At 48.5% G+C, this 26,268-nt stretch overlaps 1 protein-coding gene across 1 annotated transcript in view; it reads left to right on the top strand.

Moving 5' to 3' along the window:
• The first annotated feature begins 490 nt into the window (after window positions 1–490).
• LOC137562461 (probable carboxypeptidase X1) overlaps window positions 491–26,268 on the top strand; it is a 114,239-nt gene continuing 88,461 nt past the window's right edge. Inside the window, exons 1-2 of the mRNA XM_068273827.1 lie at window positions 491–797; window positions 21,771–21,875. Coding sequence (XP_068129928.1) covers window positions 521–797; window positions 21,771–21,875 — 382 coding nt within the window. The 5' untranslated portion in view covers window positions 491–520. The remainder of the gene's footprint in view (window positions 798–21,770; window positions 21,876–26,268) is intronic.

The raw sequence follows: 26,268 nt of genomic DNA on the forward strand, positions 1-26,268 counted from the left end.
GTTGTGGGGCAGAGTTAGTAAGTAAGTTGTGTTGTAGTTGTAGGTCAGGGATAGCTGTGTTGCAGTAGTTGTGGGTCAGAGTTGGTAAGTTGTGTTGTTGTTGTAGGTCAGGGATAGCTGGGTTGCAGTAGTTGTGGGGCAGAGTTAGTAAGTTGTGTTGTAGTTGTAGGTCAGGGATAGCTGTGTTGCAGTATTTGGTTTGCAGTGTTAAGTTACAGTAAATATTAGTGGCTTTGAGGCAATGAATGGAGCTGCAGCCCCTGTATGTGGGTCACTCTCAGTAATTCTGTGCTTGGTTTCCCCTTGGAAGTGAGGAATTTTGGTCTGGGGGTTGGGAATCCTGTGGAGGAGAAGGAGGGGGAAGGAAGGGATAGAGGGGAGAGGGGAGACAGGGGAGAGGGGAGGGAAGGGGGGAGGTAGAGGGGGGAGAGGGAGGCACTGGTGGGACTGGAAAGCTGCTGATGTTGGTGACTTTCTCCTGAGTGTCTTCTCAGCAATCCTGTCTGGTACAGCAGCTGCCATGTACCTGTGTCCACTGCTCCTGCTGGCTGCTGGGCTATGCCTGGCTTCCTCTGCCCCCCAGACCACCACACTGCCCCCCAGACCACCAACCACCACAAAGAGGCCACCACTGGCCACCACACAGAAGACACTGACCAGGAGCAGCAGCCCCGGAGCAACTCCTGGAGCCAATGGGACCGCTCAGCCTGTACACTATGCCAATGAGGACCTGAAGGAACCTCTGCCCAAAGACCGCAGGATGAGCCTGTCCGAGGAGAAAAGTCCAGATAAGAAAGGTGAGTTGGCAGCGTGCCCTGTGTGCCTAGCGCTGTCACCTTGCATGCCCCCTGCTGTCCTGTCCTGCACTGCCATGAGGTCATCTCAGGATTACACAACTCAAATGTCCTGCTGGTCATCAGAATGTCCATCCAGGAGAGCCTTCATCTTCTGCTAAGATCCTGAATGCAGGAACAGAGATGCAGGGAGGCTGCAGTGCAGGAACAGAGATGCAGGGAGGCTGCAGTCAAGGAACAGAGATATGAGGAAGCTGCAGCGCAGGAACAGAGATGCAGGGAGGCTGTGGTGAAGGATCAAAGATGCAGGAAAGCTGAGGTGCTGGACCAGAGATGCAGTGAGGCTGCAATGCAGGAACAGAGATGCAGGAAGGCAGCAGTAAATGAACAGGTGCAGGAGGCTGCAGTGCAGGAACAGAGAAGCAAGGAGGCAGAGGTGCAGGAACAGAGATGCAGGGAGACTGCAGTACAGGAACAGAGATGCAGGGATACTGCAGTACAGGATACAGAGCTGCAGGGAGGGTGCAATGCAGGAACAGAGTGGCAGGGAGGCTGAAGTGCAGGAACAGAGTTGCAGGGAGGGTGCAGTGCAGGAACAGAGTTGCAGGGAGCATGCAGTGCAAGAACAGAGATGCAGGGAGGCTGCAGTGTAGGTACAAAGATGCAAGGGAGGCTGCAGTGCAGGAACAGAGATGCAGGGTGGGTGCAGTGCAAGATAGAGATGCAGGGAACATGTAGTGCAGGAACAGAGCTGCAGAGATGGTGCAGTGCAGGAACAGAGATGCAGGGAGGCTGCAGTGCAGGAATAGAGATGCAGGGAGGCTACAGTGCAGGAACAGAGATGCGGGGAGGCTGCAGTGCAGGAACAGAGATGCGGGGAGGCTGCAGTGCAGGAACAGAGATGCGGGGAGGCTGCAGTGCAGGAACAGAGATGCGGGGAGGCTGCAGTGCAGGAACAGAGATGCGGGGAGGCTGCAGTGCAGGAACAGAGATGCGGGGAGGCTGCAGTGCAGGAACAGAGATGCGGGGAGGCTGCAGTGCAGGAACAGAGATGCGGGGAAGCTGCAGTGCAGGAACAGAGATGCGGGGAGGCTGCAGTGCAGGAACAGAGATGCGGGGAGGCTGCAGTGCAGGAACAGAGATGCGGGGAGGCTGCAGTGCAGGAACAGAGATGCGGGGAGGCTGCAGTGCAGGAACAGAGATGCGGGGAGGCTGCAGTGCAGGAACAGAGATGCGGGGAGGCTGCAGTGCAGGAACAGAGATGCGGGGAGGCTGCAGTGCAGGAACAGAGATGCGGGGAGGCTGCAGTGCAGGAACAGAGATGCGGGGAGGCTGCAGTGCAGGAACAGAGATGCGGGGAGGCTGCAGTGCAGGAACAGAGATGCGGGGAAGCTGCAGTGCAGGAATAGAGATGCGGGGAAGCTGCAGTGCAGGAATAGAGATGCAGGGAGGCTACAGTGCAGGAACAAATATGTTCGGGAGGCTACAGTGCAGGAACAAATATGTTCGGGAGGCTGCAGTGCAGGAACAGAGATGCAGGGAGGCTGTAGTGCAGGAACAGAGATGCAGGGAGGCCGCAGTGCAGGAACAGAGATGCAGGGAGGCTGCAGTGCAGGAACAGAGATGCAGGGAGGCTGCAGTGCAGGAACAGTGATGTGCAGGAGGATGTAGTGCAGGAACAGAGATGCGGGGAGGCTGCAGTGCAGGAACAGAGATGCGGGGAGGCTGCAGTGCAGGAACAGAGATGCAGGGAGGCTGCAGTGCAGGAACAAATATGTTCGGGAGGCTGCAGTGCAGGAACAGAGATGCAGGGAGGCTGCAGTGCAGGAACAGAGATGCAGGGAGGCTGCAGTGCAGGAACAGTGATGTGCAGGAGGATGTAGTGCGGGAACAGAGATGCAGGGAGGCTGCAGTGCAGGAACAGAGATGCAGGGAGGCTGCAGTGCAGGAACAGTGATGTGCAGGAGGATGTATTGCAGGAACAGAGATGCAGGGAGACTGCAGTGCAGGAACAGAGATGCTGGGAGGCTGCAGTACAGGAACAGAGATGTGGGGAGGCTACAGTGCAGGAACAGAGATGCAGGGAGGCTGCAGTGCAGGAACAGAGATGCAGGGAGGCTGTAGTGCAGAAACAGAGATGCAGGGAGGCTGCAGTGCAGGAACAGAGATGTGGGGAGGCTACAGTGCAGGAACAGAGATGCAGGGAGGCTGAAGTGCAGGAACAGAGATGCAGGGAGGCTGAAGTGCAGGAACAGAGATGCAGGGAGGCTGCAGTGCAGGAACAGAGGTGCGGGGAGGCTGCAGTGCAGGAACAGAGGTGCGGGGAGGCTGCAGTGCAGGAACAGAGATGCAGGGAGGCTGCAGTGCAGGAACAGAGATGCGGGGAAGCTGCAGTGCAGGAACAGATATGCAGTGAGGCTGCAGTGCAGGAACAGAGATGCAGGGAGGCTGCAGTGCAGGAACAGAGATGTGCAGGAGGCTGTAGTGAACTCACTCTAATGACATGCTGCATTTTCGGAGTGAGGTCATTGATTATTTGGCCAGTGACACTATGCGCGTTCGGAAACAGTAAATTCTGGCGCCTGAGGCTAGTGGACAAATCGGGCGCCGCCATTCACTCCTATAATAAATATCGTTTAATGGGCGCCCGATAGGAAAAAAGGGCGCCGGAGAAAACTAACGTTTTAAAAGCGGCGCCCGGAGACTTAATGTTTTATTACTGTTTCTCATGATTACACATTATTTAATGATTTATACATTTTTAAATATTATTTTTAAACGAAAAACAGTACAATATTTTTTCCCAAACTTTATTTTTAAACGAAAAACAGTACTTTTTTTTAAACATTATTTTTAAACGAAAAAACCAACAGGGGGGTCTTAGGTTTAGGCACCAACAGGGGGGTCTTAGGTTTAGGCACCAACAGGGGGTTTTAGGTTTAGGCACCAACAGGGGGGTCTTAGGTTTAGGCACCAACAGGGGGGTCTTAGGTTTAGGCACTAACAGGGGGGTCTTAGGTTTAGGCACCAACAGGGGGGTCTTAGGTTTAGGCACTAACAGGGGGGTCTAGGGGTTAGGGGTAGGTACAGGGAGGGTTACTTAGTAATTTTTTTTTTAAACGTTATTATACGTTTCACTATTTAAACGAAAGATTAACGTTTTTACAATTGCCGATTTAATGCACATTATTTAATGATTTATAACTTTAAAAAACATTGATTTTAAACGAAATACAGTACAATACAATTTTAAACGTTATCCATGCTTATCGTTAAAAACCCGGCGCCCTTTTTTCCCAGCGCCCCTTTTTAACGTACGCTGCGCGTTCTGCTGTCCGTGGTGAAATGTGCCCTATTCCAGCGAGTGTGTTCCCTGCCTTAGAGTGTGATATACAGTGCCTGCTGCAGCGCAGTGTATGCAGTCCAGGAGAGCCACAAAGTATCTTTAAGACTAAGCGAGGCCAGGGACTGACATACCAGCAAAAGGATCAGCACGACAGCCAGGGAACCGGCATTTTGAGAAGGAGGTTTGCAATGGCAGCTTACATATTTTACAATACATGTGTGTGAACTGTATAGAGCTGCGTACACACCTGAGAGAAAAGACTTTGGGAAACGAATGATCTGACGATAATCATTTTACAATAGTTTCCTTAAAGGGAACCTAAACTGAGAAGGATATGGATTTTTCCTTTTAAAATAATACCAGTTGCCTGACTTTCCTGCTGATCCTGTGTCTCTAATACTTTCAACCACAGCCCCTGAACAAGCATGCAGATCAGGTGCTCTGACTGAAGTCAGACTGGATTAGTTGCATGCTTGATTCAGGTGTATGATTCAGCCACTAGTGCAGACAAAAAGATCAGCAGAGCTGCCGGGCAACTGGTATTGTTTAAAAGGAAACATCCATATCCCTCTCAGTTTAGGTTCCCTTTAAAGATAACCAGAGATGAAGCACCCTCATGTATTTTACCATATATATCAATGGGAACATGACAGTAAACACCTACTCTGCTCTCTGTTTCATCTTTCACTGCTCAGTCTTCCTGTTATCAGCTCTGATAAAATCCCTGGAATGATTATAGCTGAGTCAGTCTTCTGTGATGTCTTTTCAAGCCCAAGCCTGCCCCCTCCTGGCTCAGCTATCCTGCTACGAGGATACATAGCGGGAAACAGAGCAAGGAGGGGGCAGGCTTGGGCTTGAAAAGACATCACAGAACACTGACTCAGCTATAAACATTCCGGGACAAAGCTAGACTGAATGCTCAGTTGGGGATTCTTATCAGAGCTGATAACAGGAAGACTAAGCAGTGAAAGATGAAACAGAGAGCAGAGTAGGTGTTTACTGTCATGTTCCCATTGATATATATGATAAAATACATGAGGGTGCTTTGTCTCTGGTTCTTTGTAAAACCTCCAAAGATAGCGACAAATCTTTCAAATCTATCCCAGCGCATCTGGTCTGCCGACGATTGTTCGTTAAAGGAGGCACGTACCAGATCTTACAGACCTTCCCTGTGAACAGAATGGAGGAATTGGAATTTTCTCACCTGGCTTTGTACACGCTCATTTAAAGAGACTCTGAAGCGAGAATAAATCTCGCTTCAGAGCTCAAAGTTAGCAGGGGCATGTGTGCCCCTGCTAAACCGCCGCTATCGTGCCGCTAAACGGGGGTCCCTTCACCCCCAAACCCCCCACTGCAACACTTGGTCGCAGACTTGGTCGCTCCTGGAGGCAGGGCTAACGGCCGCAGCCCTGCCTCCAGTCGCGTCTATCAGCGGCGCATCGCCGCCTCTCCCCCGCCCCTCTCAGTGAAGGAAGACTGAGAGGGGCGGGGGAGAGGCGGAGATACGCGCTGACAGACGCGCGTGGGGCAGGGCTACGGTGGTTAGCCCTGCCCCAACCAGGAAACGCTCCCCCGCTGCACCGAGGGGATTTGGGGGTGAAGGGACCCCCGTTAAGCCGCGGGATGGCGGCGGTTTAGCAGGGGCACACATGCCCCTGCTAACTTTGAGCTCTGAAGCTTTAAATATAATATCTGCATTATTTGGATTAAACTGGACCTGAACTCTTGCACAGGACAGAAGAAAACAAAGAGAAATGCACCCTGTATGTATTCAGAGAGTTTAGCCTAATCCCCTCTCATCTTTGACTAATAACAAGTTGTAATTTGATCTCTGTCAGCTGACTGCCTCAGCAGAGCAGCTAATTTGTAAATACCGGATGTTAACCCTATATTTGCTTCCAGGAAAGCAGAAAGTAGACACACTGCCGATTGATTTCAGGATTTGTATCAGCTATAACAAAGAAATATTTTTCTTTAAAGGTCATTATGCTGTTGCTTATCTTTTAGAGCAGAAAGGAAGTTCTGAGTTCAGGTCCGCTTTAAGAAATAACCATTTGAATGTGGATGCCATTGTTTGACTTATCAGTTGTTGAAACCTTCCTGACTAGCCTGTGCGGCAGACTGATTCCTCGTTGTGCGAAGATTTTTATCTGACGTGTGTACCCAGCGTATCCCGATCTGCTGTGTATGTCGTGTGTATCAGCTGTATGTGGGGCCCGAGTCATACAGCTGTAATAATATCTGGCAGGAGAGATGTTTGTTCTGCTTCTGAGGGGTAGAGAGATGTGTGTGCGGACAATGAGGGTCCTGTGCTCCCTCTCACCCCGTCTACATCCCACCAAACATCCCCTGTACGTCCCCCAAATATGTTCCCACAGACAGAGCCGGGAGAAGGTCCTCCAGCACCCAAGACTGAGACACCAAAGTGCGCCCCTCCATCCCTCCCACCTCAGCTGTCAAACACTGATTGCTATTAGACTAAGAGGCCCCTTCCCCATCCCTGCCACCCCAGCCGTCACACACTGATTGCTATTACACTAAGAGGCCCCTCCTCCATCCCTCCCACCCCAGCCGTCACACACTGATTGCTATTAGACTAAGAGGCCCCTCCCCCATCCCTGCCACCCCAGCCGTCACACACTGATTGCTATTAGACTAAGAGGCCCCTCCCCCATCCCTGCCACCCCAGCCGTCACACACTGATTGCTATTACACTAAGAGGCCCCTCCCCCATCCCTCCCACCCCAGCCGTCACACACTGATTGCTATTAGACTAAGAGGCCCCTCCCCCATCCCTCCCACCCCAGCCGTCACACACTGATTGCTATTAGACTAAGAGGCCCCTCCCCCATCCCTCCCGCCCAGCCATCACACACTGATTGCTATTAGACTAAGAGGCGCCACAGGGCCCACAACCTCCCCAACACCTTAATGTCTAGTTATCTGGTTTGCAGTCACTGCTATGTATCCCCTTTTCTTATTTCTCTCTGATTCATACACAATTAGGAATGACAGCTGAATGAATTCTGCGCCCCCTCCTACACTGCGCCCTGAGGCTGGAGCCTCTCCAGCCTATGCCTCGGCCCGGCCCTGCCCACAGACAAGCTGACTCCTACTTAAAGGGCTGCTCCACCTTAACACGATACTTTGATTTTAGGTAGAGTGTCTTCTTAAAGTGAAAGGGATATGGAGGCTGCCATATTTATTTCTTTTTAAAGGATACCCGAGTTAAAAATAAACTAATGAAAAAAACAATTCTATCTATCCTCCTCCTCCTCCTAAAAATGACTTTTTAAGATATTCCACAGTTTTATTTTAAATTTAAATCTACTAAGTGTTTACTGTTTTATTTCAATGCCACATCCATTGAAGTATGCCAGTGCTAAAATCTATGAACTATTGTCCCTTTTTATCTCTTTCCTGCTCTCAGAAGTCATTTTGTGCTTGGAAAGTGTTTTATAGTTGTTATATATATATATATATATATATATAGTTTCTTATCAGTGAGGGTCACACTGTAGTCTGACCCAGTCCTGACTCAGACAGGAACTGCTACTTACATACCTGATGTTTAACTCTTTCAGACATAGAAAGAAAAAAGGAACACAGCCTAGTTATTTGTGTGCTACGCACTGTGTACATACACATGTCTACCTCTTCATGTCACATCTCACCTCGGGTATCCCTTAAATAATACCAGTTGCCTGCAGCCCTGCTGATCCTCTGCCTCTAATACTTTTAGCCATAGCCCCTGAACAAGCATGCAGCAAATCAGGTGTTTCTGACATTATTGTCAGATCTGACAAGATTTTCTGCATGCTTGTTTCTGGTAGGATTCAGACACTACTGCAGCCAAATAGATCAGCAGGACAGCCAGGCAACTGGTATTGTTTAAAAGAACACAAATATGGCAGCCTCCATATCACCCTCACCTCAGGTTCACTTGAAAAGAAACTGGTAGGAAAACATAAAATGGGTACTGGCCTTGGGATCCTGTAGACTTCCCCTGTCTTCCTCCACAGGGCTGTTCCATTGCTGTCTCCTCCCCAAAACCATCCACAAGGGTTTTCTGATGCCTCGCGCATGCGCAGCATGAACCCGCTTGTGCTTGGGGGGAGTCCGATGGGGCCCGTACTGCTGCGCATGCGTAACGCAGCTGTGCTTCTGTACTCCCTGTTCCGGATGACACCAGGGAAGCGTAAGCAGGAAAATTGGACGCCAGTGATTGGCGGAAGTTTGGGTTCTGCCATATGCCTATAAATACTAGGCAGCCAAATTTCCCCAAATTGTAGGTATTTGGATGGGCACAGTGGCCAAAAAATAGCTTCTTCTTTTTTTTTTTTTTTTGGGTGGTTTGACGGCAGTTTAGGTTAGGTGTGTGTGTGGTGGTGGTGGGGGGGGGGGGGGGGGGGAGTTAAAAGAAACCTAAAACCAAATAAAGAAAAAGAGTTACACTGACTTGGAGCTTCTACCAGCCCCCTGCAGCCATCCTGCCCCGCTCCGGTCCTCCACCATCCTCCGTTCCCCCACCATAGCTTAGTTTTGGTTTTGCCAACTCGGAGTCTGCTTCGCGTTCCGGTCCACAATAGAGTCCTGCGCAGGCGATTCGGCAAAACTGGGACGGCTGCAGGGGGTTTGTAGAAGCCCCTGGTTAGTGAAATCTTTTTTCTTTATTTGGTTTAAGGTTAGCTGTGAGGGCGGGCAGTTAAGATTAGGCGTCCGGTGGGTGGTTAAGGCATGGATGGAGGAAGGGTTCAGAGTGAGGTTAGGATTAGGTACAGCTATAGTAAGATATCGCAATGTATTACCTATATTTTACCATCATCATCAGCACTCATTCAGTAGAATATTGGTACATTTACTAATGGCTATTTCTGACTGCTCAGATTTCCTCGTGCCCTGCTCATATGCACACCCAAATTTTCCTTCTGATTTCCCCCACCCCGTAGAATTCAGGAAGACGAGGTATTATATCTACTGGCTTTGGAACTCTCAGTTAACAAACATTCTGCAGAGATCACCTGGCAGCAGTAAAGATGTCTCCACCTGTGATAAATTTCAGGATGTAAATCAGGGAGAGGAAATATTTTACAATGGGCAAACACTGACTAAATAACCTATAAATGAATATTGTAAAAGAAAAAAAAAGCATTGTTATTCATTGTGTTATTTTTACTTCAGGTCCTCTTTAACAAACTGGTCAAAGTCTATTCAATCTGTTGACTTAAAGTGAACCAGAGATGAAGCACCCTCGTGTATTTTACCATATAGATCAGTGGGAACATTAGAGAAAACACTTACCCTGCTCTCTGTTTCATCCTTCACTGCTCAGCCTGCTTGTTACCAGCCCTGACAAACTCCCCGACTGAGCTTTCAGTCTGGCTTTGCTCAGGAATCATTATAGCCAAGTCTGTCTTCTCTGATGTCTTTTCAAGCCCAAGCCTGCCCCCTTCTGGCTCTGCCTTAAAGGGAACCAGAGATGAACGATTCACACAAAATAAACATATCAGTTGATAGCTTGTAAAGAATAAATGCTCTACCTGATAATTTCGCCACTCTGGTGTGCCTTTTTGAGTGTTTTTTATCCATTATTGCTCCAGGAAATATCCAATATGGCCCCCGGCTCATATCCCTTCTGCTTCCGGGGTATGAGTTGTTCTGGATGTGCTGTCTAGCCTCTATGAGACTATAGACAAGCAGGGCTGCTGCAGCCTTTCATCTATCTGCTTTAAACTTTGTTATTCTGGTATGCTGTGTGGCTGCCTGTAGGAAGTGTCTCTCATAGAAATGAAACTGCATACAGTAGATAATGACTGGCTGCACACTGCACACAGATACACTTGTGTGTGTCAGAGCTTCTTTCTCGGCAGCAGCAGCCCCTCCCAGGTCAATAGCTCTGAGTAGGAAATCTGAGCCAGGAGGTGGCAGGCTTGGGCTTGAAAAGACTCCACAGAAGAGTGACTCAGCTATAATGATTCCAGGTCAAACCTCGACTGTATAGTCGGTGGATTCTTATCACAGTTGCTAACAGATAGATTAGACTGAGAAGAATACAACTAAAAGCAGGGTAGGTGTTTACTGTCATGTTCCCACTGATAAATGTAATAAAATACATGAGGGTGCTTCGTCTCTGGTTCTCTTTAAAGACTCAGCTATAATGATTCCTGAGCAAAGCCAGACTGAATGCTCAGTTGGGGATTTTATCAGAGCTGATAACAAGCAAGCTGAGCAGTAAAGGATGAAACAGAGAGCAGGGTAGGTGTTTTCTCTAATGTTCCCACTGATCTATATGGTAAAATACATGAGGATGCTTCGTCTCTGGTTCACTTTAAAGGACTTCCGAGGCCAAAAACAAGAAAATGACACTATACCTTTTTAATATCAGAATCCACGGAGGACGTCCAGCGCGTCCCCCGCACCGTTCCGCCATCATTGCAGCCCTTTTCGTTCCCCCATGGCTCGGCCCGACCCCACTGAACGGGTCGCATGTATGCCACAAGTAAGATGGCCGCCGCCTTGAGCCGCGGCTGCGCAGTACGCTTTGCCGCGAGTGCGACTGCGCAGCCTTTAGCCCGCCTCCCGCCGCGTACAGAGTCCCGTAATGCTGCCCAAGGCTGCGCAGTCGCACTCGCGGCAAAGCGAACTGCGCAGCCGCGGCTCAAGGCGGCGGCCATCTTACTTGTGGCATACATGCGACCCGTTCTGTGGGGTCGGGCCGAGCCATGGGGGAACGAAAAGGGCTGCAATGACGGCGGAACGGTGCGGAGGACGCGCTGGACGTCCTCCGTGGATTCTGATATTAAAAAGGTATAGTGTCATTACTTGTTTTTGGCCTCGGAAGTCCTTTAAGGGGCATAAATAAAATGTCAGTTACAGGTGCCTGTGTGTGGCCATGTTTCATGCACACTGAGATGGTGCTCTAATAATATTAATAACAGTTTTCAGAACTATTAATTTTTGGGGGGTGGAAAGCTGTCAAATAAGCAGAAAGGTTTGGAAATGTTTAATGGCTTCTTTTTATAGAATCAAAACTTTATCGCTGTGTTTTCTGTCGCTTGAGCAATCGTTTTAGATCGTTTCCAGATGCTTCATGATCTATTTCTTTTAAAAGCTTGTAAACAGTGATTTCACGTGTGGCTATTATTAGACGGTAGTCAGTCTGCAGTTCATGTTACCATCTTACCAGTTTCTGTTTCCTGCGGAGAAGAATACGAGACTCCCGGTGCATGCAATAAACTGTGTTATGCACAATGAGTAGAGGCACTATCTGCACTGAGTTTGTATGATCTCCCCGTGTCTGTGTGGGTTTCCTCCGGGCACTGCTGTTTGCTCCCACATCCCAAAAATATACAGATAAGGTAATTGCCTTCCCCCTAATTGACCCTAGACTATGATACATACACTACATGATACACACATAGACACATGACTATGGTAGGGAGTAGATTGTGAGCCCCTATCTAGGTCTGAAAGAAAAAGGTCTAAAGGAGGAAGGTCAGGGATAGCAAGTCTGGAACAAGAGGAGTATGAGAGAGGAAGGTCAAGGATAGGAAGACTGGAGAAGGAAGGTCAGGGATAGCAAGTCTGGAACAAGAGGAGTATGAGAGAGGAAGGTCAAGGATAGGAAGACTGGAGAAGGAAGGTCAGGGATAGCAAGTCTGGAACAAGAGGAGTATGAGAGAGGAAGGTCAAGGATAGGAAGACTGGAGAAGGAAGGTCAGGAAGGAGGAAAGTCAAGTAAACAAGGTATGAGGTAGTAAGGTCAGGAATGTCAGAGACATCTGGGGGAGAAAGGCAAAGGATAGAAGATATGAGGATGGAAGGTCAGAGATGGAAGGTCGGGGATAGGAGGTCTGGAGATGGAAGGTCAGGGATAGGAGGTCTGGAGATGGAAGGTCGGGGATAGGAGGTCTGGAGATGGAAGGTCAGGGATAGGAGGTCTGGAGATGGAAGGTCGGGGATAGGAGGTCTGGAGATGGAAGGTCAGGGATAGGAGGTCTGGAGATGGAAGGTCGGGGATAGGAGGTCTGGAGATGGAAGGTCGGGGATAGGAGGTCTGGAGATGGAAGGTCAGGGACAGGAGGTCTGGAAATGGAAGACCAGGGATAGGAGGTCTGGAGATGGAAGGTCAGGGACAGGATGTCTGGATGAGGAAGGTCAGGGATAGGAAGTCTGGAGATGGAAGGTGAGGGATAGGAAGTCTGGAGATGGAAGGTCAGGGATAGGAGGTCTGGATGAGGAAGGTCAGGGATAGGAGGTCTGGAGATGGAAGGTCAGGGATAGGAGGTCTGGAGATGGAAGGTCAGGGATAGGAGGTTTGGAGATGGAAGGTCAGGGATAGGAGGTCTGGAGATGGAAGGTCGGAGACAGGAGGTCTGGAGATAGAAGGTCGGGGATAGGAGGTCTGGAGATGGAAGGTCGGGGATAGGAGGTCTGGAGATGGAAGGTCAGGGATAGGAGGTCTGGAGATGGAAGGTCAGGGATAGGAGGTCTGGAGATGGAAGGTCGGGGATAGGAGGTCTGAAGATGGATGGTCAGGGATAGGAAGTCTGGAGATGGAAGGTCAGGGATAGGAGGTCTGGAGATGGAAGGTCGGGGATAGGAGGTCTGGAGATGGAAGGTCAGGGACAGGGTGTCTGGATGAGGAAGGTCAGGGATAGGAGGTCTGGAGATGGAAGGTCGGGGATAGGAGGTCTGGAGATGGAAGGTCGGGGATAGGAAGTCTGGAGATGGAAGGTCGGGGATAGGTCTGGAGATGGAAGGTCGGGGATAGGAGATCTGGAGATGGAAGGTCAGGGATAGGAGGTCTGGAGATGAGAGGTCAGGGATAGGAGGTCTGGAGATGGAAAGTCAGGGATAGGAGGTCTGGAGATGGAAGGTCGGGGATAGGAGGTCTGAAGATGGATGGTCAGGGATAGGAAGTCTGGAGATGGAAGGTCGGGATAGGAGGTCTGGAGATGGAAGGTCGGGATTAGGAGGTCTGGAGATGGAAGGTCAGGGATAGGAGGTCTGGAGATGGAAGGTCAGGGATAGGAGGTTTGGAGATGGAAGGTCAGGGATAGGAGGTCTGGAGATGGAAGGCCAGGGATGGGAGATCTGGAGATGGAAGGTCAGGGACAGGATGTCTGGATGAGGATGGTCAGGGATAGGAAGTCTGGAGATGGAAGGTCAGGGATAGGAGGTCTGGAGATGGAAGGCCAGGAATAGGAGGTCTGGAGATGGAAGGTCAGGGACAGGATGTCTGGATGAGGAAGGTCAGGGATAGGAAGTCTGGAGATGGAAGGTCAGGGATAGGAAGTCTGGAGATGGAAGGTCAGGGATAGGAGGTCTGGATGAGGAAGGTCAGGGATAGGAGGTCTGGAGATGGAAGGTCAGGGATAGGAGGTCTGGAGATGGAAGGTCAGGGATAGGAGGTCTGGAGATGGAAGGTCAGGGATAGGAGGTCTGGAGATGGAAGGTCAGGGATAGGAGGTCTGGAGATCAGGGGTAGAAGATATGAGTATGGAAGGTCAAGAATAGGAGGTCTAGGATAGGAAGATCTGGAATTGAAGGTTCAGGGTAGGCGGTCTGGGGAAGGAACATCAGAGATCAGAAATCAGGGATAGGAGATATGGGATTGCCAGGGATCAGAAGTCTGGGAGAGGGATTTCAGGCATAAGAAAGAGGTCAGAGATGGAAGGTTTCGGTAAAGAAGGTCAGTGGCAGGTTGTGGGATTTATGTATGATAGGAATAGGGGTCCGCAAGAGGAATCCAAGAGACATAAGGCTTCTGAGAGAAAGGCAAGGACCGGACAGGAAGTCTAGGTGGGAAGTTGACAGGCAAATGTTCTGGTCAGTGACAGGAGGAAGGTGAGGGATACAGTATAGGTGGAAGGACGGTCAGAGATAGGGGATTCTGTGGAAGGAAAATCAAGGATAGGACATCTATAGTGAGAAGGATAGGGATAGGGGGTCTGAGGCACGAAGGCAAGGGACTGGAGGTCTGAAGAGGAAGGTTATGGATAGGGGGTAGGGACATGGAAGATTAGGGACTGGAGCTGTAGAGAGTAAGGATATGGAGGATCTGGATGTGGAAGGTCGTTGACTGGAGGTCTGGAGAGGAAGGTCATGGTAGACCAGGGTTCGAATCTCGGCTCTTCTTATTTAGTAAACCAGCACCTATTCAGTAAGAAGTCCTTGGGCAAGTCTCCCTAACACTATAGGGTGGCCTACTGACCATGCCATTAGTGGCTGCAGCTCTCAAGCACTTTGAGTCCTACAGGAGAAAAGCACTATACAAATGTTAGCATTATTATTTAAGTACGGAAGGTCTTGCTAGTAAGATCATGAATAGGAGGTCTGAGGAAGGAAGAACAGGGACAGGATGTATGAGGTTGGAAGGTCTGGAGTAGGAAGTTCAGGGATAAGTCAGAAGTCCAAGAACTGGGATGGAAAGTTATACGAGGTCAGGGTGCGGCCAGGGTGCGAGAGGTCAGAGGCGTGAAGTGCGTGTGGTCAAGGATAGGAAGTCTAGAGGAGGAACATTGGGGATTGGGAGTCTAGGAGAAGTCATTTGCATCTACGGCATTCAGTTTAGAGTTATGATGGAACATTATGCAGGTAGCAGTAACAGGTCAATGCCTGGCTTTGTTATATACCCTGCTGTGTCACATGATCTCACAGGTTCAGAGTGACTCTATGACTTTGTCATATGCCCTGTTTTGTAGTCACATGATCTCACAGCACAGAATGACTCTATGACTCTTCCAGAGGCTTCCTTGTGTTTACTTTGGAGAACAGGGTCTACATTCTGCTCTTGACCCGCTATCCTGTTTATAGAAGGCCAGGGGGAGGATGAAGACTAGTTCCCTGATGGGGCCGGGGAGAGATGGGGGCCTCTGCTGATCTGCTGATGATGCTGAAGCTTCATAGAATAACTTCTGCTCTCCTCGCTGCTTCTTGTGGGATCAGATCCTCCACATGGTAATAATCAGAGCTAGTTATTTGGCACAAAAATGAAAGAGCAATTGTATTTGCTGCACTCCTTTGTGAAGAAGAGACTGTTTATTTCTTAGGAAAAGTAATTAGAGGTAATGGATTTGTAATATTTGTCAATTAACCGCTTGACTTCTACAGGCCATTTTCCCCATGTAGACAAGAGCAATTTTAACGTTTCAGAGCTCCTCTCATTCATTCGCCAGTAACTTTATTACTACTTATCACACCTAAATGATCTATACATTTTTTCTCCAACTAACATTATAAATGGGAAAGTTCGGATGTTTGGATGTTTGTTACTCGATCACGCAAAAATGGCTGAACGGATTTGAATGAAATTTGGCACACACATAGTACATTACCTGGAATAAAGTATAGGATACTTTTTATTCCCATAACCAAAAAGGGGGCGGAGACAAATACAAATTTCACTGGAAAATTTAAACTGCAGCCATTCTTACACTGTTAATGGCAGGGTTCTCACACTTTGCACAGTTGGTCACTGGGTGACCTGGATTAATTTTCAGAAAGGTGGGTGGAGCCTACAAAAGCCAATCAAAATTCACCTATAGATTTTCAATGAGGATGTTTAATTGCTGCCATTCTTGTACTGTTAATGGCGCAAGCCTCAAACCTAGTTCAGTTGGTCATTGGGTGACTGGGGTTTAAATTAATAAAAGGGGGTGGAGCCACAAACAGGAAATCTGATTTGTTTCATTTTTATGCAAGTTATTGATGACAAAGACCGCAAAGCTCACAAACTTGGTCATTGAGTTATTGAGTAATTGTGTGTTAGGGTTAGGAAAAGTGGGAGCAGCCAACACCAGCCAAATACATAATCGGGCAATGCCAAGTCATCAGTGGGCGGAGACAAATACAAATTTCACAGATAAACTGTAAACTGCAGCTATTCTTACACTGTTAATGCTAGGGCTGTCAATCTTTCCATAACTGGTCACTGGGTGACTGGGATCAATATTCAAAATAAGTGGGTGGAGCCTAAAAAAGCCAATCAAAATTCACCTATTGATTTTTTAGGGGAATATGTAATTGCTGCCATTCTTACACTGTTAATGGCACAGACCTCTTGCAATATTAATCACCTGTACCTGGTACAGTTGGCAATTGGGTGATTGGGGTTCAAATTCAGAAAATAGGTGGAGCCACAGCCAATCAGATTTATTTTATTTCAATGCAAATTATTGATGCCAAAGACCGCAAAGCTCACACACTTGGTCATTAAGTAATAGCGTGTTAGAGTTAGGAAAAGTGGGCGGAGCCAACACCGACCAAATACATACCTGGGCAACGCCGGGCCAGACAAGGGGGCGGAGACAAATACAAATTTTACTGGAAAATGTAAACTGCAGCCATTCTTACACTGTTAATGGTAGGGTTCTCAAACTTTGCACAGTTGGTCGTTGGGTGACTGGGATTAATATTCAGAAAGGTGGGTGGAGTCTATAAAAGCCAATCAAAATTAACCTATTGATTTTCAAGGGGAATATTTACATTGCTGCCATTCTTGCACTGTTAATGGCACAAGCCTCAAACCTGGTACAGTTGATCATTGGGTGACTGGGGTTCAATTTCAGAAAGGTGGTGGAGCCACAAGCAGCCAATTAGATTTTTTTTCATTCCAATGCAAATTATTGATGCCAAAAAACGCAAAGCTCACAAACTTGGTAATTGAGTAATTGATTAATTGTGCGTTAGTGTTAGAAAAGTGGGCACAGCCAACACCAGCCAAATACATAAGCGGTTAACACCGGGTCATAAGTGGGTGGAGACAAATACAAATTTTACTGGGAAAATGTAAACAGCAGCCATTCTTACACTGTTAATTGTAGTTGGTTACTGGGTGACTGGGGTTAATATTCAGAAAAGTGGGTGAAGCCTACAAAAGGCAATCAAAAATCACCTATTGATTTTTCAGGGGAATATTTCATTGCTGCCATTCTTGCACTGTTAATGGCACAAGCCTCAAACCTGGTACAGTTGATCATTGCGTGACTGGGGTTTACATTCATAAAACAGGGTGGGGCCATATAAAGCCCATATGATTTGTTTCATTTTAATGCAGGTTATTGATGCCAAAGACCGCAAAGCTCACAAACTTGGTCATTGAGTAATTGATTAATTGTGTGTTAGGGTTAGGAAAAATGGGCGCAGCCAGCACCAGCAAAATACATAATCGGGCAATGCCGTATCATCAGTAGGCGGAGACAAATGCAAATTTCACTGAGAAAATGTAAACTGCAGCAATTCTTACACTTTTAATGGTAGGGTTCTCAAACTTTGCACAATTGGTCACTGGGTGACTGGGATTAATATTCAGAGAAGTGGGTGGAGCCTACAAAAGCCAATCAAAATCCGCCTATTGATTTTTAAGGGGAATAGTTAATTGCTACCATTCTTGCACTGTTAATGGCACAAGCCTTAAACCTGGTACAGTTGGTCATTGGGTGACTGGGGTTCAAATTCAGACAAAGGGGTGGAGCCACAAACAGCCAATCAGATTTGTTTAATCTCAATGCAAGTTATTGATGCCAAAGACCGCAAAGCTCACAAACTTGGTTAATGAGTAATTGTGTGTTAGGGTTAGGAAAAGTGGGCAGAGCCAACACTAGCCAAATACATACCCGGGCAATGCCGGGCGTCCAGCTAGTATAATAATTGGGAAAGTTCGGATGTTTGGATGTTTGTTACTCGATCACGCATAATTGGCTGAACGGATTTGAATGAAATTTGGCACACACATAGTATATTACCTGGAATAAAGTATAGGATACTTTTTATTCCCATAACCGAAAAGGGGGCACAGACAAATCCAAATTTCACTGGGAAAATGTAAACTGCAGCCATTCTTACACTGTTAATGGTAGGGTTCTCAAACTTTGCACAGTTGGTCATTGGGTGACTGGAATTAATATTCAGAAAAGTGGGTGGAGCCTATAAAAGCCAATCAAAATCCACCTATTGATTTATAAGGGGAAAATTTAATTGCTGCCATTCTTGCACTGTTAATGGCACAAGCCTCAAACCTGGTACAGTTCGTCATTGGGTGACTGGAGTTCAAATTTAGACAAAGGGGTGGAGCCACAAACAGCCAATCAGATTTGTTTAATCTCAATGCAAATTATTGATGCCAAAGACTGCAAAGCGCACAAACTTGGTCATTGAGTACCGTATTTTTCGGAATATAAGACGCACTTTTTCTTCCCCAAAACTAGGGGGAAAAAGTGGGTGCATCTTATATTCTAAAGGTACGGTACTTGGGCCCCAAAACATACTTACCGGTTCCTGCTGCCGCGATCCTGTCCTCCTCCGTCTGACTGCCGCCATCCAAGGGTAATCCGAGGGTCCCAGCTGTGGTCATCTGAGGGTCCCAGCCATCCCATCCAGAATCCCGGCTCTTCAGTGTCCCAGTCGCCAGATCATCTTCACTGCAGACAGCAGCCATGCGGTAATCACGTGCTGCTGACTCGCCGACATCCTCCATGGTAACGGCGTCCTCTTCCTAGTTACGGTGCCCCCTTCTGTGTGACGAGCGGCGCATGTGCGCCGGGGTCACGCATGACGTCAGGCGCACGTGCGCTGCTCGTCACACAGAAGGGGGCACCGTAACTAGGAAGAGGACGCCGTTACCATGGAGGATGTCGGCGAGGCAGCAGCACGTGATTACCGCATGGCTGCTGTCTGCAGTGAAGACGATCTGGCGACTGGGACACTGAAGAGCCGGGATTCTGGATGGGATGGCTGGGACCCTCAGATGACCACAGCTGGGACCCTCAGATGACCCTTGGAAGGTGGCAGTCAGGCGGAGGAGGACAGGATCGCGGCAGCAGGATCAGGTGAGATGCTGCAGGGGCAAAGTGTAGTGTAGTTTGTGTTGGGTGCAGGATTTAGTTAGTGTAGTGTAGTTTGGGTTGGCTGCAGGGGTTAGTTAGTGAAGTGTAGTGTAGTAGTGTAGTGTAGTAGTGTAGTGTAGTTTGGGTTTCTACAGGGGTTACTTAGTGAAGTGTAGTGTAGTTTGGGTTGGCTGCAGGGGTTAGTTCGTGTAGTGTAGTGTAGTTGGTGGGGGCAGCAGGGGTAAGTGAAGTGTAGTGTAGCAGGATTTAGTGTAGATGAGCAGTTCAGCTTAGATAGAGACAGTTTTGGGGGGTTTAAAGATCCATAAGACACCCCTGCACCATAGACGCACCTAGGTTTAGTTTTTTTTTTTTCCTGATTTTTGCCTTCTAAATCTAGGTGCGTCTTATATGCCGGAGCGTCTTATATTCCGCAAAATACGGTAATTGTGTGTTAGGGTTAGAAAAAGTAGGCGGAGCCAACACCAGCCAAATGCATACCCGAACAATGTCAGGAAATCAGTGGGTGGAGAAAAATACAAATTTCATTGGGATAATGTAAACTGCAGCCATTCTTACACTGGTAATGGTAGGGTTCTCAAACTTTGCAAAGTTGGTCACTGGGTGACTGGGATTATTATTCAGAAAGGTGGGTGGAGCGTACAAAAGCCAAATAAAATCTACCTATTGATTTTTAAGGGAAATATGTAATTGCTGCCATTCTTGCACTGTTAATGGCACAAGCCTCTTGCACTGTTAATCACCTGTACCTGGTACACTTGCCCATTGTGCGATTGGGGTTCAAATTCAGAAAAGGGGTGGAGCCACGGCAAATCAGATTTATTTTATTTCAATGCAAATTATTGGTGCCAAAGACCGCAAAGCTCACAAACTTGGTCATTAAGTAATTGTGTGTTAGGGCTCGTTTCCACTCGAGCGAATCTGCATGCGTTTCCTGCATGTAGATTCGCTCAAACAATACAAGTGGATGGCGCTGTTTCCACTTGTCAGGAATTCTGTGCGGCTCGCTATGCAGAAAAAATCTGCACAGCAGAGCCGTCAGAATTCGCACGCCGCACACCCGCACGCGAATCGTCGGTAATGTAACTAAAAAGGTAAACCGCAAGCTCTTTAGTCTTGCGGTTTTCCCGGCGTTTCCGCGTGCGATTTTGTCTAAAAACCCATGTCAATGCTTGCCGGCATTGACATGGTTAAAATCGCGTCGTAAAAACCACGGGCGATTCCGCGTGAAAATCCGCATGGAAACGTCAACGAATCCACAACTGCATGCGGATTTGTTGACGCGGTTTCCGGTAGCAAATCGCGCCGCTCAAGTGGAAACTTACCCTTAGGGTTTGGAAAAGTGGGCGGGGCCAACACCAGCTAAATACATACCCGGGCAACGCCGGGCGTCAAGCTAGTGTATGTATATATACATATATATATATATATATATATATATATATATATATATATATATATATAATTCTCATGTGTTTTAAATGGAAAGATAAGGGGAAATTGGTTCTTTATTGTCAATTGTAAATTAATCTTGCTAACATTGAAAAGGCAGCTAGTGATCAATGTATAATTGACTTCTTTATGATTGTTTACACAGAAAAAGATTGTATCCTGTACTTCCTATTTGTTGCCCTAGGCCCCATACACACATCAGACCATAGTCTTTTGAAAATGAAAGATCACAGACCAATCTTACCACCCTTCATGTAGTATGAGAGCCATACTCTACACAGTCTTTTCTATGGAGCTGAACTCCACATCAGAAAAAAAATCTTTGCAAGATGCTGCACACACAGATGCTGTACAGACACAAAAGATCAGTATCTGCAAAAGATCTGTTCCTGCCAAAAATCCATTCCTGCAAATTGCAATGATAGTCTATGAGATCTGCAGATCATCATACACACATGATTTAACTGACATTCATCTGCAGATCAGATCCACCAGGATGGATTTTCAGATCTGCAGATCTAACAGTGCATTGCTGCAGAGAGCTGGTGTTTAACTTTTTAACAGACTATAAAGAGTTACTTAAAGTGAACCTCCGGACTAAAAACCTACTCAGCAGAACTGAAAAGGCTTGGTGTTTCTTTAACAGTTTCACAGCATCAGAACTTTGTTTTTCTTATCCAAAGCATCATTTTTAGCTGCATTTTTAGCTAAGCTCCACCCATCAAAGAACCTGCCCGGGTGTTTTTTTCTTGATGCTGTGCAAAGCATGGTGGGATTTCCTATGTTGTTATTCACGTTGCCTAGCAACTGGGAGGGGTGATAAGGACACAGGACAGTTGGAACTGTGTCTCATGCTCCCTGTCACCTTCTTTCAACCAAAAAGATGGCTGCCCTCATGAAATCAAACCTTTGCCTGTTCTTATAAAACAGGGTGGGTAAGAGATTATATTACCTATCTATTTTAATTAACATAACTAATGTAACTTAATAACAGTATGTTTGTTTAGGCTGGAGTTCCTCTTTAAGGATGGATGGGCCAATAATTCTTTATGAGGCCTTTGACCCCAATCAGTTGCTTGTATTGCTTGGTTGGTAATCCAGCCCACTGATCGCATTGGTTAATTGCTGCATATGGCAGATCAGCAGCAGCTGTCTTGCTAGATTGAGTTATTGTACATATATGTGGGCGTGTGACTGTGATGTGTTTGTGGTATGTGACTGGTGGCGTTATTGTGGCTGTATGATTAATGGATATCAAATATGATTAGACATATTTACCTTTCTTGGCAGCAGACGAATCACCCTCTAAACTGTTTTGCCTTTTTCTAGCAAAGGTGGAGAAAAAAAAAATTAAGGTAGTCAAAACAGTGAAAGTCCTGAAGAAATCCAAAGAAGAAACTAAAGCTGGAAAAACAGGAGGGGTCCAGGAGGAACGTATGTACAGCATGCATCATAATGCCTTGCCCTACGTCACCGAGCTCCGAGTATGCGTGCAAAGGACACTGCGCACCCCCTGTATGGCCTGATTGTCTGCTCCTCCACACAGCCTCTTATCAGCCATCTACACAGCACTGTGCTGCCCCTCCTGCCTGTCTGCTCACACAGCCTGTTATCAGCCATGTACACAGCACTGTGCTGCCTGCCTGTCTGCTCACACAGCCTGTTATCAGCCATGTACACAGCACTGTGCTGCCTGCCTGTCTGCTCACACCGCCTGTTATCAGCTATGTACACAGCACTGTGCTGCCCCTCCCTCCTGTCTGCTCACACAGCCTGTTATCAGCCATGTACACAGCACTGTGCTGCCTGCCTGTCTGCTCACACAGCCTGTTATCAGCAATGTACACAGCACTGTGCTGCCTGCCTGTCTGCTCACACCGCCTGTTATCAGCCATGTACACAGCACTGTGCTGCCTCCCCTGCCTGTTTGCTCACACAGCCTGTTATCAGCCATGTACACAGCACTATGCTGCCTGCCTGTCTGCTCACACAGCCTGTTACCAGCCATGTACACAGCACTGTGCAGCCTGCCTGTCTGCTCACACAGCCTGTTATCAGCCATGTACACAGCACTGTGCTGCCTGCCTGCCTGTCTGCTCACACAGCCTGTTACCAGCTATGTACAGAGCACTGTGCTGCCTCCCCTGCCTGTCTGCTCACACTGCCTGTTATCACCCATGTACACAGCACTGTGCAGGCTCCCCTGCGTGTCTGCTCACACAGCCTGTTATCAGCCATGTACACAGCACTGTGCTGCCTGCCTGTCTGCTCACACAGCCTGTTGTCAGCCATGTACACAGCACTGTGCTGCCCCTCCCCTGCCTGTCTGCTCACACAGCCTGTTATCAGACATGTACACAGCACTGTGCTGCCTCCTCTGCCTGTCTGCTCACACAGCCTGTTATCAGCCATGTACTCAGCACTGTGCTGCCCCTCCCCCCTATCTGCTCACACAGCCTGTTATCAGCTATGTACACAGCACTGTGCAGCCTGCCTGTCTGCTCACACAGCCTGTTATCAGCCATGTACACAGCACTGTGCTGCCTCCCCTGTCTGCTCACACAGCCTGTTATCAGCCATGTACACAGCACTGTGCTGCCCCTCCTGTCTGTCTGCTCACACAGCCTGTTATCAGCCATGTACATAGCACTGTGCTGCCTCCCCTGCCTGCTGCTCACACAGCCTGTTATCAGCCACGTACACAGCACTGTGCTGCCTCCCCTGTCTGCTCACACAGCCTGTTATCAGCCATGTACACAGCACTGTGCTGCCCCTCCTGTCTGTCTGCTCACACAGCCTGTTATCAGCCATGTACACAGCACTGTGCTGCCCCTCCTGTCTGTCTGCTCACACAGCCTGTTATCAGCCATGTACACAGCACTGTGCTGCCCCTCCTGCTTGTCTGCTCACACAGCCTGTTATCAGCCATGTACACAGCACTGTGCAGCCTGCCTGTCTGCTCACACAGCCTGTTATCAGCCATGTACACAGCACTGTGCTGCCTGCCTGTCTGCTCACACAGCCTGTTATCAGCCATGTACACAGCACTGTGCTGCCTCTCCTGCCTGCTCACACAGCCTGTGTACACAGCACTGTGCTGCCCCTCCTGTCTGTCTGCTCACACAGCCTGTTATCAGCCATGTACACAGCACTGTGCTGCCTCCCCTGCCTGTCTGCTCACACAGCCTGTTATCAGCCATGTGCACAGCCCTGTGCTGCCTGCCTGCCTGCTCACACAGCCTGTTATCAGCCATGTACACAGCACTGTGCTGCCCCTCCTGTCTGCCTGCTCACACAGCCTGTTATCAGCCATGTACACAGCCCTGTGCTGCCCCTCCTGCCTGTCTGCTCACACAGCCTGTTATCAGCCATGTACACAGCACTGTGCAGCCTGCCTGTCTGCTCACACAGCCTGTTATCAGCCATGTACACAGCATTGTGCTGCCTGCCTGTCTGCTCACACAGCCTGTTACCAGCCATGTACACAGCACTGTGCTGCCTGCCTGTCTGCTCACACAGCCTGTTACCAGCCATGTACACAGCACTGTGCTGCCTCCCCTGCCTGTCTGCTCACACCGCCTGTTACCAGCCATGTACACAGCACTGTGCTGCCTGCCTGTCTGCTCACACAGCCTGTTACCAGCCATGTACACAGCACTGTGCTGCCTCCCCTGCCTGTCTGCTCACACAGCCTGTTACCAGCCATGTACACAGCACTGTGCTGCCTCCCCTGCCTGTCTGCTCACACAGCCTGTTATCAGCCATGTACACAGCCCTGTGCTGCCTCCACTGCCTGTCTGCTCACACTGCCTGTTATCAGCCATGCACACAGCACTGTGCTGCCTGCCTGTCTGTCTGCTCACACAGCCTGTTATCAGCCATGTACACAGCACTGTGCTGCCTCCCCTGCGTGTCTGCTCACACCGCCTGTTACCAGCCATGCACACAGCACTGTGCTGCCTCCCCTGCCTGTCTGCTCACACAGCCTGTTATCAGCCATGTACACAGCACTGTGCTGCCTCCCCTGTCTGCTCACACGCCCTGTTATCAGCCATGTACTCAGCACTGTGCTGCCTCTCCTGCCTGTCTGCTCACACAGCCTGTTATCAGCCATGTACTCAGCACTGTGCTGCCTCTCCTGCCTGTCTGCTCACACAGCCTGTTATCAGCCATGTACTCAGCACTGTGCTGCCTCCCCTGCCTGTCTGCTCACACAGCCTGTTATCAGCCATGTACACAGCACTGTGCTGCCTCCCCTGTCTGCTCACACAGCCTGTTATCAGCCATGTACACAGCACTGTGCTGCCTCCCCTGTCTGCTCACACGCCCTGTTATCAGCCATGTACTCACCACTGTGCTGCCTCTCCTGCCTGTCTGCTCACACAGCCTGTTATCAGACATGTACTCAGCACTGCGCTGCCTCTCCTGCCTGTCTGCTCACACAGCCTGTTATCAGCCATGTACACAGCACTGTGCTGCCCCTCCTGTCTGTCTGCTCATACCGCCTGTTATCAGATATGTACACAGCACTGTGCTGCCTCCACTGCCTGTCTGCTCATACCGCCATGTACAAGCAATTATTGTATATTGTATTCTATCTTTGTTGTTCCTATTAGGGAGTGTCGCACAGTGTTGATGCTGCTCTGTAGATGAATGCTGCACAGATACAGAACACTCTGAAAGAGGATGATGCATCCTCCAGTGATTTTAAGAAACAACACCCCTCTTCCCCTCCCCGGGGTCTGACAATGGCTGGGCCTCTAAGATCGTCCAGCTGTGATAACTGCTTGTTACATACCTCCCAACTTTTTGAGATGAGAAAAAGGGACACTTAAGCCATGCCTCTGCCACACCCCTGGCCACACCCTCACCATGCCTCTAGTCACGCATACCATAACGATTTCATAAGAAACATATGTTGTTTTATAATTCAAACCACACTGGTCCTTTCTATCCTGGTTCATTTTCCTTCATAGTAATATTTTAAATAATATATATATCAATTTAAAGGTCGGGAATAAAGTTTAGAGTCAAGCAAACACATTTTTAGTAGAGAAATATATATATATATATATATCATGAGGGACGCATACAAGGCTGTCCCATGGGCAGCACTAGGCTCATCCGATCACTGCCTCATCCACCTAATACCCACCTACAGGAGGCGCCTGGAGACTGCAAAACCGGTCCTAAAATCCAGCAAAGTATGGTCAGATGATGCTAAACTACAACTTCAAGCCTGCTTTGACTGTACAGACTGGAAGGCGCTGGAAGTGCCTGATTTAGATGAGTGGGCGGACAACATATCCTCGTACATCAGCTTCTGTGAGGACCACTGTATACCAACGAAGACTCGCAAGCACTTCCCGAACGACAAACCGTGGTTCTCTAACAAATTACGGCACCTGAGGAGGAGCAAGGAAATGACGTACAAGTCTGGCAATAAGGAAGACTATAGGAGGGCAAAAAACATCCTAAACAGAGAACTGAGAGCCGCAAAAAAGAACTATGCTGCAAAACTAGAACAGGACCTCTCCTCGAGAGACTCACAAGCTGTCTGGAAGGGGCTTAAAGCCGCTACGAACTATAAGCCCCCCCATCAACACACAACTCCCAGCACCGAGCTTGCTGAGAGCCTCAGTGAATTCTATTGCAGATTTGAGAACCAGGCGGCACCCGCTAGGCCTCCTACCACCTCCTCCGAATTAGACGTCTTGCCCCCAAGCCTACCTCCCCTGGCTGTGAATGAGGACGACATCCTCAAGCACCTGTCAAAAATGAATTCGAGGAAAGCCTCAGGCCCAGATGGAGTGTCACCAGCCTGTGT

The sequence above is a fragment of the Hyperolius riggenbachi genome, chromosome 1, assembly GCF_040937935.1.
Source record: "Hyperolius riggenbachi isolate aHypRig1 chromosome 1, aHypRig1.pri, whole genome shotgun sequence".
Taxonomy (NCBI): Eukaryota; Metazoa; Chordata; class Amphibia; order Anura; family Hyperoliidae; genus Hyperolius; species Hyperolius riggenbachi.